We start from the raw sequence: 17,990 nt of genomic DNA, 5'->3' as shown, positions 1-17,990 counted from the left end.
ATGTAATAGAACAAGAATGACTGTGAAACAATTACCAAACAGTATAATGAAGCAAAATTAATGACAGAAAAAGATAAAGGAAAAACAGAATTAATGCTGATGATGTTGCTGCTATTCATTTTAGCAACAGGTACCGCTTTCTTTCTACTCCGCTGATGAAAGATGGTCACACAGAAACTTTAATCTCCCCAGCTCAGTACAGCCGATAGATACACAAAACAGAACAGAAAATTTTTATCCTAGCTTTCAGAACTTTGTTCCTTTGTCAGGGTGGAGAGAGGGGGAAAAAGGGGAAGAAGGGAAAGTGGATTCAGTTACTCACAACCCAGGTTATGAAGCAACTGCGGAAAGATAAACAGGGAGGGTAGCAAAGATGGATGCATGGGTGTCAGAGGGAAGCCGAAGATATTCTACAGTAAGTACTGTGCCAGCTTCAAACCAAAGAGGATGCATACAGAAGTAAAGAGGTATATAGTATAAAGATAAACACAACTATGTAGGATGAAGAGATGCATGAATGGCTTAAGAGGAAAGGGAAAGAGGAGAAGACTGAAGAGTAAATGGGAGTGAGATTGGTTAATGTAAGTTCAGTCCAGGGAGATGGCGGGATGAAAGGATGTGTTGGAGGGCAAGTTCCCATCTCCGCAGTTCCGATGGACTGGTGTTGGGTGGGAGAAGCCCAATGGCACATATGGTGTAGCAGGTTCCTAGGTCCCTAGAATTATGCAGGAGGGCATGCTCTGCTACTGGGTATTGGACATCTCCTAGGCGGACAGTTTGTCTGTGCCCGTTCATGCGCTCAGCCAGTTTAGTTGTCATCATACCAATGTAAAAGACTGCAGTGCAGGCATGTCAGCTGATAAATGACATGTGTTGTTTTACCTGTGGCCCTGCCTTGAACTGTGTATGTTTTACCAGTAGTGGGGCTGGAGTAGGTGGTTGTGGGGGGATGCATGGGGCAGGTTTTGCAACGGGGTCGGTTACAGGGGTAGGAACCGCTGGGTAGAGAAGGTGGTCTGGGAATATTGTAGGGTTTAACAAGGATGTTACAGAGGTTAGGGGGGCAACGAAAGGCAACTCTGGGTGGTGTGGGGAGAATATTGTCAAGGGATGATCTCATTTCAGGACTTGACTTGAGAAAGTCATATCCCTGGCAGAGTAATTTGTTGATGTATTTGAGGCCAGGATAATACTGGGTGACAAGGTGGATGCTTCTGTGTGGCCTGGGTGTAGGAACATTGTTGTTGGACGGGGAGAAATGTATTGCTCAGGAGATCTGTTTGTGGACAAGGTTCGCAGGATAGTTGCGGGAGAGTGTAATTGTTGAGAGATTCGTCACTGGAGCAGATACATTTGCCATGAATACCTAGGGAACGGAGTGTTAGATGTGGAATGGATGGCAGCTTGGCAGCTATCAAAGTGAAGGTACTGTTGTTTGTTTGTGGGTTTGATGTGGACAGAGGTGTGGATGTGAGCTTCAACAAGATGAAGGTCAACATCCACGAAGATGGCTTGGGTTTTGAAGGACAAGATGAAATTCAGATTCGAAAAGGGGTTGAGGTTATGGAGGAAATTAAGGAGTGTTTTTTCACCATGAGTCCAGATCACAAAGATGTCATCTCTAAACCTATACCAGGCCAGGGGAAGCAGCTGTTGGGTCTTCAGGAAAGCCTCCTCCATGCGGCCCATGAAGAGGTTGGCATAGGACGAAGCCATCCTGGCTCCCATGGCCGTTCCCCTGATTTTCTTGTAAGTCTGGCCTTCAAAAGTGAAGTAATTATGGGGGAGGATCAAGTTGAGTGTGATAAGGAACTTCCTAAATAATTCTGAGAGGAAAAGTGAACTAGAAGTGCAGTCTGAGACTGCAGACATAAGTGAAAGTTGCATTTGTGCGCGCACGTGTGTGTGTGTGTGTGTGTGTGTGTGTGTGTGTGTGTGTGTATTGCTGACAGAGGCCTTAATGGCCGAAAGCTATAATTGTGTGAATCTTTTTGTTGTGCCTTTTGTGACTCAGCATGTTACCAATGTGGTGAGTAGCAACTTTCCTTTTCTAATATTGCTACATTCCAATCTTGGACATCCCATTGTTTGATTTAATCATTAAAATATTGTTTTATTAATTTTATCCTTTTCTCACAGCCCTTTACATGTAGCTTAGTCTTTTTGTTGTGCCTGCCTGAGACATAATCTTTCCTCTGCACGGTGAGTAAACCCAACCACCACCGATACCTGTAACTGTCCTTGGTTCCCCTGTTGGGTACTGTAGTGATTTTGCAGTGGTAGTAGTTGTGGTTGTGCAGATACGAGTACTTCAAGGGATCATTACCATACTGTGGTGATCACCAGGACAGATGTCTTTTCCCATCAATGTAGAGTTCAAGGGGAAAAATTTATGAGGAGAAGGTGTTGGCGTTCTGGAGAATGTGGACAGGGTGTTCTCACCTTCAATCCAGCTCATGAAGATGTCATCAATGAATCTGAACCGGGTGAGGGGTTTGGTATTCTGGGTGGTTAGGAAGGATTCCTCTACATGACACTAGAATAGGTTGGTATAGGATGGTGACATGTGGATGTCCATTGCAATACCATGGATTTATTTGTAGGTGGTGCCTTCAGTTGTGAAGTAATTTTGAGTGAGGATATAGTTGGTCACAGTGGCCAGGAAGGAAGTTGTAGGTTTCGAATTCATCAGGCATTGGTGTAGGTAGTATTCCACAGTGGCCAGGGCACGGGCTTTAGAAATGTTAATGTAAAGAGAGGTGGCATCAAAAGTAATGGGCATGGCACTGTGTAGTATGGGAATAGGAACTGTGGTGAGTCAGTGGAGGAAATGGTTGGTGTCTTTTACACTGGAGGTCAGGTTGTGTGTTATTGGAAGGGTGTGGGTGTATGAGAGCAGGGATTCTCTAAGTTGGGAAAGATTAACTGGCTAGAATGAGGCATCCATGATGGTTGGGTTTATGGACTTTAGGAAGCATGTAGTAGGTAGGAGTGTGGAGAATGGTAGGGACGAGGAGAGGGGTACTCAGGGGATAGGTTTTAGATTGGTCTAAAGATTTGAGGAGAGATGGAAATCTTGCAGGATTTCTGGAATGGGGTCATTGTGGCAGGGTTTGTAGGTGGATGAATCTGACAGCTGGCAGTCACCTTTAGTCAGGTACACCCTGCAGTTCAATACCACAGTGAGGGTGCCTTCATCAGCAGGTAGTATTATAAGGTCAGGATCAGTTTTTAGGTGTACAATTGTGGTTCTTTCTGTGAATGTAAGGTTAGCCAGCATGACGATGGATTTAGAGAATGATGGTGAGACAAGGTTTGAGACTAAGAAATTCTGGAATGTTAACAGAGGGTGATATGGGGACTGTGGAGGTGGATAACAGTTGGATGGAGAAGTGAACAGAGTGTGTCAAGTATGCTTCAACATTGGTTTTGGGTTGAGTCAGATTGGTAGCAAAGAAGTGTATCCACTGTAGGGATTGGGTGAAGGAGAGTAGTGTTTAGCAAGGGCATCATGATTGAATCTGGGAGTAGAGCAAAAACTGAAGTCTTTGGAAAGGACTCAGTGGGACCAAGGCTTGTGGAGGAAAGATTCATGTCAATATTTTGGGTCTATTTAGATTCTGCATTCTGTGTAGTGGCGGGAGGGAGTTTTGGAGGGTAGGGTATACGTAGTGGGTCCGCGAGGCAGGGACTGTCAGGAATGAGGGGATGTGGAGGAGGTTTGGAGGCTGTTGTAGACATTGTGGATAGTGGTATTCCAAGGCTAGATTAGCTGAACAGGTTGGGTCATTTTATGAGGTGGACCAAGATACCAAATTCCAGTCCGAGTTGCCAGAGATGGCAGTCATGAGTACGTGAGCTGTGCACACTTGTATGAGTAAATGTGTGTGTGTGTGTGTGTGTGTGTGTGTGTGTGTGTGTGTGTGTGTGTGTGAAGTTCCTTTTTCTGAAGAAGGCTTTGGTCAAAAGCTAAATGTGTAAGAGTGTTTTTGTTGTGCCTGTCTGCAACTCAGTGCATCATTTTTACAGCGAGTACCAATCTCTCCTTTTCCTTATATTGGTGATATTCCAACCTGGAGTTTCCACTAATAATAAATGCAAACCAATAACAGGAGTAGTCAAAAGCCAAACTGACCACTGAAGCAAGAAATGAAACAACTTTTGATGAAGGTTTCTTGGGTCTCCAGCTAGATGGCAGCGTCGATGAATTCGCCAGAAGACGGGTAGTACGACACTTCCCGAAACGCCGTGAGATATCAATGCTACCACCCGGCTGGAGACCCGAGAAACCTTCATAGACAGTTTACACTGGGAAAGCCTACAGTCACTGAAACAACTTTTATTATATTCTTGTCAGGTCTGCAGCTAAACCACACAGTCACATTAAAAGAATATTTCACTGACAGTCTGGCTTCCATGTTCAGGTGAGAATGACATACGCTAAATCTCCCCACAACTGATTCCTGCTATGAACAGCAGCCCTTTTATACAGCACAGAAAAGTTCTTTTTTTATTCTAACAAAGAGATAGAGGGGCTGGCCAGTAGTTACCTCAGCTCAGTACAGCCGATAGAAACACAAAAAACAACCGAAAATTTAAGTTCCTAGCTTTCGGAATAAATATTCCTTCGTCAGGGAGGAGAGAGGGGAAAGAACGGGAAGAAGGGAAAGTGGATTTAGTTACTCACAACCCAAGTTATGAAGCAACAGGGAAAGGAAAACAGGGAGGGTAGCAAGGATGGAGGCATGGTTGTCAGAGGGAAGCCAAAGATATTCTACTGTAGGTACTATGCCAGCTTCAAACAAAGAGGTGTATAGTATAAAGATGTAGGATGAAAAGATGCATGAATGGCTAAAGAGGAAAGGGAAAGAGGAGAAGACTGAAAAGTAAATGGGAGTGAGGTTGTTTAACGTAGATTCAGTCCAGGGAGATGAATTTTTTAATTCTGTTGAATAAATGAATGATGGTTGTTTTATGCTTTGTATTTTATGAAAAAAATTACAAATACATCTACCAGTCACAAAATTAGTTGACTAATAAATAATTTATTTAGTAGCATGTTTTGAGGTGATGGATCATGATCAGGCTATAGTGGCAATACAAAAACATTTAACATAAAAGTACACAGGTATTAAAGTTTGCCTACATGACTGCTGTGGTCATCCAATGCAGAGAGAGAGAGAGAGAGAGAGAGAGAGAGAGAGAGAGGGGGGGGGGGGGGGAGATAACCTAGTAAGAGAGAATGTCAGTTTGTATATCTGTCTGGTTTTACAATATACAAAGTGACATCACCTCTTACTAGGTTACCCTTCCGTTCTTCACTCTTCTTGCGATGTGCTGCCACGCTACAAGAACAAGGTGAGTGAGTGTTTTATAAAAAGTTCCATGTGAACGGCACACAAATATACAACGTGGCACTGCCTTCTACTAGGTTATCCTTCTCTGTCTCCACAGGATAAGCACAGCAGTCATGTAAAGAAACTTTAATATCTGTGTACATTTATGTTATATGTTTTTGTAATGCCAGAATAGCCTTATGACGTATCACCTGGAAACATCTTGCCAGATAAATAATTCAGTAGTCAACAAATATTGTGACTAGTAGCGGTATTTGAAAAGCTTTTCACATTTTTAAAACAGTTTTGTTACATCTTGTATGTATTACAGGACGCTTGAGAATGACTACACAGGCAAAGCTCTGTAGTACTGAATGGTATGATGTAAAAGGACAGTTTGATCCTCATGATAATAGCCAGTGTGGCAAAACGTTATCATTCAAGAAATTTTCACTTTGCAGTGGTGTGTGCACTGGTTTGAAATGTCCTAGTGTATCAATCTGTGTGCTAGACCTGGATTCGAACCTAGGACTTTCGCCTTTTGCAGGCAAGTGCTCTACAGAGACAGCTATCCAAGAACGGCTCACGATTGTGTAGTCAAGATTCATTTGGGCAGTGTGTAGGATTACTAAGCAAAATCATGATGAACTTATCAACACCAAAATAAATTGAAGAACTCTGTTAAGAAAGAACAAATAATTCTACACAGACAACAAACACAGTATTTCCAGTCTGTCAATTTCAATTAGTTATGCAATACCTTCCATACAACCTTGACATTCGTTGTAAATACTGTTCACTACACAAATACAAAGATTGTCTTCCCACTACCTCAGACCATCACAATCACATGAGCAGCCTGGACTTCAAGGCAAAAAATTCATACTTCTTGTGCTTTTGACTCCCACATTTATTGACTAATCTCAGAAGCAATAAAGCAGTGTATCTTCCATTATATAACACTGTTTTCCTCAGCAATGCACAATCTAACTTCTCCAGCAGAACTCTTCTTGTGACAGCACATGTCTGTCCTACTTATCACACTTCTCATAGCAACTAGAGTAGCTTTTTGTGGGTGCCATTTTAACTAAATAAGTACCTGCTCTCTAAGTATCCTTGACCAAGTGCTCAACAGTGAGTTTTTCAACAGTGAGTTTTTTGGCATTAAGGCAGTTAACTTCAAGATTATTAGTGACCAAAGAGTTCCGCAAAATTTTTTTAAAAGTTGGAAGCCCATGTGGACTATATGCTTTTGAAGCCATTCATAGTTACTAGTATAGTTGAGGCAAGAAATGTCATCAAGCTTTTTTTTTGGGGAGGGGGGGGGGGGGGGGGGGAAGAAAAAGAGAGAGAAAGAAAAGAAAAAATCATTGTACATGGAGAATATTTTTAGTAAATTGCTTCATATTTTTATACCTTCTTACAATGAATTACACCTCACTTAACATGCGGCATATTAACTTTATGCTTTATACAAACAAATACATGAGTTGATTTTTGTGAGTCATCTTTTACATGGCAAGCTCAGCTATTACCTCCATAATCGCTGTATTAGAATTGCCCAGTTTCAATCTTCCTTCAATTCTCAATCTCAACTTTTGCACTGCATTTTTCCCCTTAAAAAACTTCTGAATTTGAAAAAAAAAAAAAAAATACTGAAAAAGAGGCATTTAAAAGAAATTCCCTGGTTGGCATGCGGCGCAAACAAAGAAAAAGTAAAAACACACTTACACACCAGTGGATCATAAGTCTCCGCTTCTTGTTGCACTTTACCGGCTGCCTGCATCCTCTGTTGCCTTTTCTTTTCAACGGCTCCTGTTCTGTCTAAGAAAGTGTCTTCATCACTGTCCTAGAAATCATCTTCCTCCCAATTCTTAGCTTTTCGTTTTCTGCTCTCTATAAGTCAGACACCAAAATTAATTACCATCACATAACAATTCAGCAAGAATGTATCACCACGCACTTTACAGTTGGAAACATAAGGAATGAACAAGCTAAGACTTGATGTTCACCACACACCACATTCTTACACATACACCAAAGAAACCAAATTAGTCCTATGCAATACTGATAGCTCTTCATTTGCAATAGCAATAAAAACTGCCAATTTGTGTGTCACACTGCTGACATTTCAGTGCCATACAAACACAAGATGAAACATATTTGTATTTTCCATGTCACTGGCTGAGAGCAGCAGCTAGTATATATAGACACACACACACAGAATTACGAGCTTTCGCAACCGATGGTTGCTTCTTCAGGAAGGAGAGGGAAAGACGAAAGGATGTGGGTTTTAAGGGAGAGGGTAAGGAGTCATACCAATCCCAGGAGCGGAAAGACTTCCCTTAGGGGGAAAAAAAGGACAGGTGTACACTCGCACACACACACACACACACACACACACACACACACACACACACACACACACACACACACACACACATACACAAGCAGACATATTTAAAGGCAAAGAGTAAGGGCAGAGATGTCAGTCGAGGCGCAAGTACAGAGGCAAAGAAGTTGTTGAAAGACAGGTGAGGTATGAGCGGCGGCAACTTGAAATTAGCGGAGGTTGAGGCCTGGCGGATATCGAGAAGAGAGGATATACTGAAGGGTGAGTTCCCATCTCCGGAGTTCGGATAGGTTGGTGTTGGTGGGAAGTATCCAGATAACTCGGACGGCGTAACACTGTGCCAAGATGTGCTGGCCGTGCACCAAGGCATGTTTAGCCACAGGGTGATCCTCATTACCAACAAACACTGTCTGCCTGTGTCCATTCATGTGAATGGACAGTTTGTTGCTGGTCATTCCCACATAGAAAGCATCACAGTGCAGGCAGGTCAGTTGGTAAATCACGTGGGTGCTTTCACACGTGGCTCTCCCTTTGATCGGGTTACAGGACTGGAGTAGGTGGTGGTGGGAGGGTGCATAGGACAGGTTTTACACCGGGGGCGGTTGCAAGGGTAGGAGCCAGAGGGTAGGGAAGGTGGTTTGGGGATTTCATAGGAATGAACCAAGAGGTTACGAAGGTTAGGTGGACGGCGGAAAGACACTCTTGGTGGAGTGGGGAGGATTTCATGAAGGATGGATCTCATTTCGGGGCAGGATTTTAGGAAGTCGTATCCCTGCTGGAGAGCCACATTCAAGGTCTGATCCAGTCCCGGGAAGTATTCTGTCACAAGTGGGGCACTTTTGGGGTTCTTCTGTGAGAGGTTCTGGGTTTGAGGGGATGAGGAAGTGGCTCTGGTTATCTGCTTCTGTACCAGGTCGGGAGGGTAGTTGCGGGATGCGAAAGCTGTTTTCAGGCTGTTGGTGTAATGGTCGAGGGATTCAGGACTGGAGCAGATTCGTTTGCCACGAAGGCCTAGGCTGTAGGGAAGGGACCGTTTGATATGGAATGGGTGGCAGCTGTCATAATGGAGGTACTGTTGCTTGTTGGTGGGTTTGATGTGGACAGATGTGTGAAGCTGGACATTGGACAGATGGAGGTCAACGTCTAGGAAAGTGGCATGGGATTTGGAGTAGGACCAGGTGAATCTGATGGAACCAAAGGAGATGAGGTTGGAGAGGAAATTCTGGAGTTGTTCTTCACTGTGAGTCCAGATCATGAAGATGTCATCAATAAATCTGTACCAAACTTTGGGTTGGCAGGCTTGGGTAACCAAGAAGGCTTCCTCTAAGCGACCCATAAATAGGTTGGCATATGAAGGGGCCATCCTGGTACCCATGGCTGTTCCCTTTAATTGTTGGTATGTCTGGCCTTCAAAAGTGAAGAAGTTGTGGGTCAGGATGAAGCTGGCCAAGGTGACGAGGAAAGAGGTTTTAGGTAGGGTGGCAGGTGATCGGCGTGAAAGGAAGTGCTCCATTGCAGCGAGGCCCTGGACGTGCGGGATATTCGTGTATAGGGAAGTGGCATCAATGGTTACAAGGATGGTTTCCGGGGGTAACAGACTGGGTACGGATTCCATGCGTTCCAGAAAGTGGTTGGTGTCTTTGATGAAGGATGGGAGACTGCATGTAATGGGTTGAAGGTGTTGATCTACGTAGGCAGAGATACGTTCTGTGGAGGCTTGGTAAACAGCTGCAATGGGGTGGCCAGGGTGTTTGGGTTTGTGAATTTTAGGAAGTAGGTAGAAGGTAGGAGTGCGAGGTGTCGGGGGGATCAGGAGTTTGATGGAGTCAGGTGAAAGCTTTTGTAGGGGGCCTAAGGTTCTGAGGATTCCTTGAAGCTCCGCCTGGACATCAGGAATGGGATTACCTTGGCAAACTTTGTATGTAGAGTTATCTGAAAGCTGACGCAGTGCCTCAGCCACATACTCCCGACTATCAAGTACCACGGTCATGGAACCCTTGTCAGCAGGAAGAATGATGATGGATCGGTCAGCTTTCAGATCACGGATAGCCTGGGCTTCGGCTGTGGTGATGTTGGGAGTAGGATTAAGGTTTTTCAAGAAAGATTGAGAGGCAAGGCTGGAAGTGAGAAATTCCTGGAAGGTTTGGAGAGGGTGATTTTGAGGAAGAGGAGGTGGGTCCCGTTGTGATGGAGGACGGAATTGTTGCAGGCAGGGTTCAATTTGGATAGTGTCTTGGGGAGTTGGATCATTAGGAGTGGGATCAGGTGTCTTTCCGCCGTCCACCTAACCTTCGTAACCTCTTGGTTCATCCCTATGAAATCCCCAAACCACCTTCCCTACCCTCTGGCTCCTACCCTTGCAACCGCCCCCGGTGTAAAACCTGTCCTATGCACCCTCCCACCACCACCTACTCCAGTCCTGTAACCCGGAAGGTGTACACGATCAAAGGGAGAGCCACGTGTGAAAGCACCCACGTGATTTACCAACTGTCCTGACTGCACTGTGACGCTTTCTATGTGGGAATGACCAGCAACAAACTGTCCATTCGCATGAATGGACACAGGCAGACAGTGTTTGTTGGTAATGAGGATCACCCTGTGGCTAAACATGCCTTGGTGCACGGCCAGCACATCTTGGCACAGTGTTACGCCGTCCGAGTTATCTGGATACTTCCCACCAACACCAACCTATCCGAACTCCGGAGATGGGAACTCGCCCTTCAGTATATCCTCTCTTCTCGATATCCGCCAGGCCTCAACCTCCGCTAATTTCAAGTTGACGCCGCTCATACCTCACCTGTCTTTCAACAACTTCTTTGCCTCTGTACTTCCGCCTTGACTGACATCTCTGCCCTTACTCTTTGCCTTTAAATATGTCTGCTTGTGTCTGTGTATGTGCGGATGGATGTGTGTGTGTGTGTGTGTGTGTGTGTGTGTGTGTGTGTGTGTGTGTGTGTGTGTGTGCGAGTGTACACCTGTCCTTTTTTTCCCCCTAAAGGAAGTCTTTCCGTTCCCGGCATTGGAATGACTCCTTACCCTCTCCCTTAAAACCCACATCCTTTCGTCTTTCCCTCTCCTTCCTGAAGAAGCAACCATCGGTTGCGAAAGCTAGTAATTCTGTGTGTGTGTTTGTGTGTTTTGTTCATTGTGCCTGTCTGCCGGCGCTTTCCCGCTTGGTAAGTCTTGGAATCTTTGTTTTTAATATATTTTTCCCATGTGGAAGTTTCTTTCTATTTTATTTACATCATCATTGATTTGAACCCAACAATTATATTTGTTATTGTCTCTGTTGCATTTCGAAATCTTCTCTATCATCTTACTTTCTCTTTTCGTTTGTACAAGTAGTTTCACTTTGTATTCACCTTCACTTTTTCCGTAATCTAGCATACATTTTATCCTGCCTAATTATACTCAATAATACGTAATTTAGTTCCAAACCATAACCTCAAAATTTTTTAACGCTTTCAACATAACCGCTGCTATAAAATCCACTGTTCCAAGTTTACAAACATTTCGTGTAAATTCGTGAATACTATTTCACAGCTTCAGTTCCTTGCACCCATTAAACAACCATATCAGTTATTTCGAACAACTTTCGTTTTATTTCCATTCCCGTTTTTCCCACATAACCGATCATTTTTTAGCAGCTTCCCACAGGTTTACACGTTATTATTTCTTCATCAAACAATTGTTAGCCTCATTCTCATAACCTGCCAGTACACAACCAGTTCTTTGAATACATTTACACACATATTTTTCGAGATTTTTATTGGAAAAATTATTTCGAATTTTATTTTTTCGGAAATTATCTTTTCGAAACTTTTTTCGAAACTTTTTCGAAAATTTTTTTTCGAAATTTTCTTGAATTTCCCCACCCTTTAACGTGATCTGGAGACAACATAACTACCTAACCTGTGCACCCATTGTTGTTCACCAACCTAAGTTCAACACAGGATCAACATAGCTCACCTCTAACCAACACTTTTTCGACTTTTTTCACACCTTTATCTCTCCTTTTTAAATTTCTATTTACTTTCACTTTAACCTCATATTACCCTTTCCACATTCTAATACCATGTCAACCTCACAACATCCCTACAACGACCCCATTAAATTTTATTTACATTCCCTCCGCAAACATGCCTTCACCCTAGCCAGATTACGCTCCCATATTTTATTTACTCAGGCTTGTCTGACATTTGGCATTACTCCCAAAGGCCTCACACTTAAAGTTCCCATCTCTGGCTGCAATCCTTCTTTCCATCAGTCCTTATACCAGTTCCAAACAGCACAATCCATAGCCCTCACCCGCCTAATCCTTCCCCTATACATCGACTCGGCCAATGAACACCCCCGTCAACTCCTATCCCAAATCAAAGTCTTCAATCTTTCCTCTCCCACATCCACACCGGCTGTACATAGCATCCTCCTACAGGCCAACCACAAATTAGAACAGCATGCCACCCTCCACCTCAAAAAAATATCCAATCTCCTGGTTTCCCACCTCCGGAAAGGCAAATCACTCACCCTTGACAACCTTTCCAACAAAACTAAACCTCCTCTCATTGCACACAGACCCAGTCTATCCCATCTACTCAATCTCCCACTTCCAGCTCCACTCCCCCCAACACCTCAAAATTCTAGTCAACACAATCTGGAACCACAACACCCCAATTCAGTAGTTAACCTTTCCTCCAAAACCCCTCTCCCAATACGAAACCTCTGTCCTATCCAAAGGCCTCACCTTCAGCCCCACTCCCAGGTTCAACCAAACTGCCCTTGTCAAAGATTTACTGTCCTACACTCGTAGTCTCTGCTGGAAATATCACTTTGACACGAAGAAAAATAATCCTGATCCCACTCCTAATGATCCAACTCCCCAAGACACTATCCAAATTGAACACTGCCTGCAACAGTTCCGTCCTCCATCACAACGGGACCCACCTCCTCTTCCTCAAAATCACCCTCTCCAAACCTTCCAGGAATTTCTCACTTCCAGCCTTGCCTCTCAATCTTTCTTGAAAAACCTTAATCCTACTCCCAACATCACCACAGCCGAAGCCCAGGCTATCCGTGATCTGAAAGCTGACCGATCCATCATCATTCTTCCGGCTGACAAGGGTTCCACGACCGTGGTACTTGATCGTCGGGAGTATGTGGCTGAGGGACTGTGTCAGCTTTCAGACAACTCTACATACAAAGTTTGCCAAGGTAATCCCATTCCTGATGTCCAGGCGGAGCTTCAAGGAATCCTCAGAACCTTAGGCCCCCTACAAAAGCTTTCACCTGACTCCATCAAACTCCTGACCCCACCGACACCTCGCACTCCTACCTTCTACCTACTTCCTAAAATTCACAAACCCAAACATCCTGGCCGCCCCATTGCAGCTGGTTACCAAGCCCCCACAGAACGTATCTATCCCTACGTAGATCAACACCTTCAACCCATTACATGCAGTCTCCCATCCTTCATCAAAGACACCAACCACTTTCTGGAACGCATGGAATCCGTACCCAGTCTGTTACCCCCGGAAACCATCCTTGTAACCATTGATGCCACTTCCCTATACACGAATATCCCGCACGTCCAGGGCCTCGCTGCAATGGAGCACTTCCTTTCACGCCGATCACCTGCCACCCTACCTAAAACCTCTTTCCTCGTCACCTTGGCCAGCTTCATCCTGACCCACAACTTCTTCACTTTTGAAGGCCAGACATACCAACAATTAAAGGGATCAGCCATGGGTACCAGGATGGCCCCTTTATATGCCAACCTATTTATGGGTCGCTTAGAGGAAGCCTTCTTGGTTACCCAAGCCTGCCAACCCAAAGTTTGGTACAGATTTATTGATGACATCTTCATGATCTGGACTCACAGTGAAGGACAACTCCAGAATTTCCTCTCCAACCTCAACTCCTTTGGTTCCATCAGATTCACCTGGTCCTACTCCAAATCCCATGCCACTTTCCTAGACGTTGACCTCCATCTGTCCAATGGCCAGCTTCACACATCTGTCCACATCAAACCCACCAACAAGCAACAGTACCTCCATTATGACAGCTGCCACCCATTCCATATCAAACGGTCCCTTCCCTACAGCCTAGGCCTTCGTGGCAAACGAATCTGCTCCAGTCCTGAATCCCTTGACCATTACACCAACAACCTGAAAACAGCTTTCGCATCCCACAACTACCCTCCCGACCTGGTACAGAAGCAGATAACCAGAGCCACTTCCTCATCCCCTCAAACCCAGAACCTCTCACAGAAGAACCCCAAAAGTGCCCCACTTGTGACAGAATACTTCCCGAGACTGGATCAGACCTTGAATGTGGCTCTCCATCAGGGATACGACTTCCTAAAATCCTGCCCCGAAATGAGATCCATCCTTCATGAAATCCTCCCCACTCCACCAAGAGTGTCTTTCCGCCGTCCACCTAACCTTCGTAACCTCTTGGTTCATTCCTATGAAATCCCCAAACCACCTTCCCTACCCTCTGGCTCCTACCCTTGCAACCGCCCCCGGTGTAAAACCTGTCCTATGCACCCTCCCACCACCACCTACTCCAGTCCTGTAACCCGGAAGGTGTACACGATCAAAGGGAGAGCCACGTGTGAAAGCACCCACGTGATTTACCAACTGACCTGCCTGCACTGTGATGCTTTCTATGTGGGAATGACCAGCAACAAACTGTCCATTCACATGAATGGACACAGGCAGACAGTGTTTGTTGGTAATTAGGATCACCCTGTGGCTAAACATGCCTTGGTGCACGGCCAGCACATCTTGGCACAGTGTTACGCCATCCGAGTTATCTGGATACTTCCCACCAACACCAACCTATCCGAACTCCGGAGATGGGAACTCGCCCTTCAGTATATCCTCTCTTTTCGATATCCGCCAGGCCTCAACCTCCGCTAATTTCAAGTTGCCGCCGCTCATACCTCACCTGTCTTTCAACAACTTCTTTGCCTCTGTACTTCCGCCTCGACTGACATCTCTGCCCTTACTCTTTGCCTTTAAATATGTCTGCTTGTGTCTGTGTATGTGCGGATGGATGTGTGTGTGTGTGTGTGTGTGTGTGTGTGTGTGTGTGTGTGTGTGTGTACACCTGTCCTTTTTTTCCCCCTAAGGGAAGTCTTTCCGCTCCCGGGACTGGAATGACTCCTTACCCTCTCCCTTAAAACCCAAATCCTTTCGTCTTTCCCTCTCCTTCCCTCTTTCCTGAAGAAGCAACCGTTGGTTGCGAAAGCTAGAAATTTTGTGTGTGTGTTTGTGTGTTATTTTATTGTGCCTGTCTACCGGCACTTTCCGCTTGGTAAGTCTTGGAATCTTTGTTTTTAATATAGAAAGAAACTTCCACAGGGGAAAAATATATTAAAAACAAAGATTCCAAGATTTACCAAGCAGGAAAGCGCCGGCAGACAGGCACAATGAACAAAACACACAAACACACACACAGAATTACTAGCTTTCGCAACCGATGGTTGCTTCTTCAGGAAAGAGGGAAGGAGAGGGAAAGACGAAAGGATTTGGGTTTTAAGGGAGACGGTAAGGAGTCATTCCACTCCCGGGATTGGAATGACTCCTTACCCTCTCCCTTAAAACCCACATCTTTTCGTCTTTCCCTCTCCTTCCCTCTTTCCTGAAGAAGCAACCGTTGGTTGCAAATGCTAGAAATTTAGTGTGTGTGTGTGTTATTTTATTGTGCCTGTCTACCAGCACTTTCCCGCTTGGTAAGTCTTGGAATCGTTGTTTTTAATATATATATATATATATATATATATATATATATATATATATATATATATATATATATATATAAGTTAATTATAATCAACTACCCACATAAAAAATTTCAATGGCTAACGTGGCTTCAACTTACCATTTATTTTCAACAGCCTGTGGAATGATTCTTGGCCCCAAGCTGAGGCACCCGGCACCACCTTCAATGCCTGCCATCACAGTATGGTAGTTTAGCAGCATGAACTACCAAATGTTTTGGGTGTCTTCAAGCTCCTCATGGACTCAGAAAATGTTCTCAGCATTTGCATGGATGTACAACTTGTAGAACTTTACTGACAGGAACTCTCACACTTGATGACTCTAGACATATTCTGAAGCAGCCTTAGGCTGAGAATCATTCCATGGGAAATTAAAAATGGCTGACAAGTTGAAATGGCCAAATAGCCAATGAAATATCTGACAATAATAAACTTTATTATTATGAAGAAAGAGGATAGTGCCAAATATATACTCAAATTAGTGAAGCTCGCCTAGTTACTCTAATTGCATAATCACATGAACTGATATGGGAAGCTAACTGAATACCAGCACATACTCACAGAAACTTTGACTCGAAACCTGGCAGAAAATCCAAGGCGCCTATGGCTGCATGTAAAGTACACCAGTGGAAAGACACAATAAATACCTTCAATGCGCAATAACAATGATGAAGTTACTGGTGACATTGTGACTAAAGTAGAGTTACTAAATACGGTTTTCCGAAATTCCTTCCCCAAAGGAGAAGAAAATATTGCTGAATTGGAACCAGAACAACTGCCAACATGAGTAACTTAGGAGTAGATACCCTTGGTGTAGAAAAGCAACTTAAGCATTTTAGCAGTCATCTAAAACTGATTGCTTGTTGAAAGATCCATACCTAAAGACTGGAAAATTGCAAGTCACACCAACATCCAAGAAAGGAAATACGAGGAATTCGCTAAATTACAGGCCCATAAACTAAGGTACATTTGGAATATATACTGTGTTCAAACATTAGGAATATCTCAAAGAAAATGATTTATTGACAAACAGCCAACACGATTTTAGAAAGTGTTCTTGTGAAACACAACTAGCTCTTTATTCTTAGTAAGTAATTAGTGTTATTGACAGAGGAAGTCAAATTCATTCCATATTATTAGATTTCCACAAGTCTTTTGACACCATACCACTTACAAGTGATTTCAAATCAAATTGCACGCCTATGGACTATGTCTCAGTTGTGGGACTGGATTCGTGATTTCCTGTCAGAAAGATCACAGTTACAGTAACTGATGGAAAGTCATCCAGTAAAGCAGAAGTAATACCTGGTATTCCACAAGGAAGTGTTATAGGCTCTCTGCTGCTACTGATCTACATGAACGATTTAGGAGAGAGTCTGAGTAACACTGTTATACTGTTTGCAGATGCTGCTGTCATTTATTATCATGTAAATCTTCAGATTGTAAAAACAAAACTGTAAAACGATTTAGACAAGATTTCTCTTTGGTGTGAAAAGTGACTCTAAACAACGAAAAGTGTGAAGTCATCCACACGAGTATCAAAAGCAATCAGCTGAATTGCAGTTACACGTCAAAACACACAAATCTAAACACTGCAAGTTCAACTAAATACTTAGGAATTACAGTTACGAATAACTTAATTTGGAATGATAAAACAGATAGTATTGTGGGTAAAGCAAAGCAAACACTATGATTTATTAGCAGAACACTGAGCAGCAGGTCTACTAAAGAGACTGCCTATGTCACACTTATACATCCTCTTCTGCAGTACCACCATGCAATGTGGAATCCGCACAAGATAGGATCGACAGACAGCATCAAAAAATTCAAAGCTTGCTTCGTATCATAACGAAATAGGGGAGACCGTGTTATGGATACGATATGTGGATTGTTTTGGCAATCATTAAAAGCAAGGTGTTTTTCACTGTGGCAGTATCTTCTCCTCAGAGAGTGAAAATTTTTTGTCAGCACCTACCTACATAGGGAGGAATTATCATCATAACAGAATAAGAGAAATCAGAGCTTGCACAGAAAGATTTAAGAGTTCATATTTTCTGGATGCTGTTCGAGTGTGGAACGGTCGAGAAATAGCTCAAAGGTGGTTTGATGAGCTCTCTGACAGGCACTTAATTGTAAATTGCAGAATAATCGCATGGATGTAAATGTAGGGTGACAATGCATCTCTCTCACAAATGCAATGAGTCAAAAGAAATTTTTTATGTGGAATAATTTATACTACTGCAGTCATTTTTTACTAATATTTTACTAGCGCAATGCATTTCAGCAGCATGGTGCCATCGTCAGGCGCATTATACAGTTACTTATTCATCAGCTGTTAGGTTATGTACATTAGCTGCGTGTGCCAGTAGGATTAAGAATCGAAAAATAAAACTGTGTGGAAGGATAAATCTGTTACAGTGTTGTCCTTCCACACAAATCTGTTACAGTGTTATCCTTCCACACGGGTTTATTTTTCAATTCTTAACCCCACTGGCACACACAGCTAATGTACATAACC

At 43.6% G+C, this 17,990-nt stretch overlaps 1 protein-coding gene across 1 annotated transcript in view; it reads right to left on the bottom strand.

Moving 5' to 3' along the window:
* The window catches only part of LOC126310132 (kanadaptin-like), a 236,880-nt gene that overhangs the window by 55,462 nt on the left and 163,428 nt on the right, over positions 1-17,990 (bottom strand). The window contains 1 exon segment of the mRNA XM_049992109.1: positions 7,072-7,232. Coding sequence (XP_049848066.1) covers positions 7,072-7,232 — 161 coding nt within the window.

Source organism: Schistocerca gregaria, unplaced genomic scaffold, assembly GCF_023897955.1.
Source record: "Schistocerca gregaria isolate iqSchGreg1 unplaced genomic scaffold, iqSchGreg1.2 ptg000394l, whole genome shotgun sequence".
NCBI classification, from domain to species: Eukaryota; Metazoa; Arthropoda; class Insecta; order Orthoptera; family Acrididae; genus Schistocerca; species Schistocerca gregaria.
Note: the sequence above shows the minus strand (reverse complement) of the source record. Positions and strands in the feature narration are given on the sequence as shown.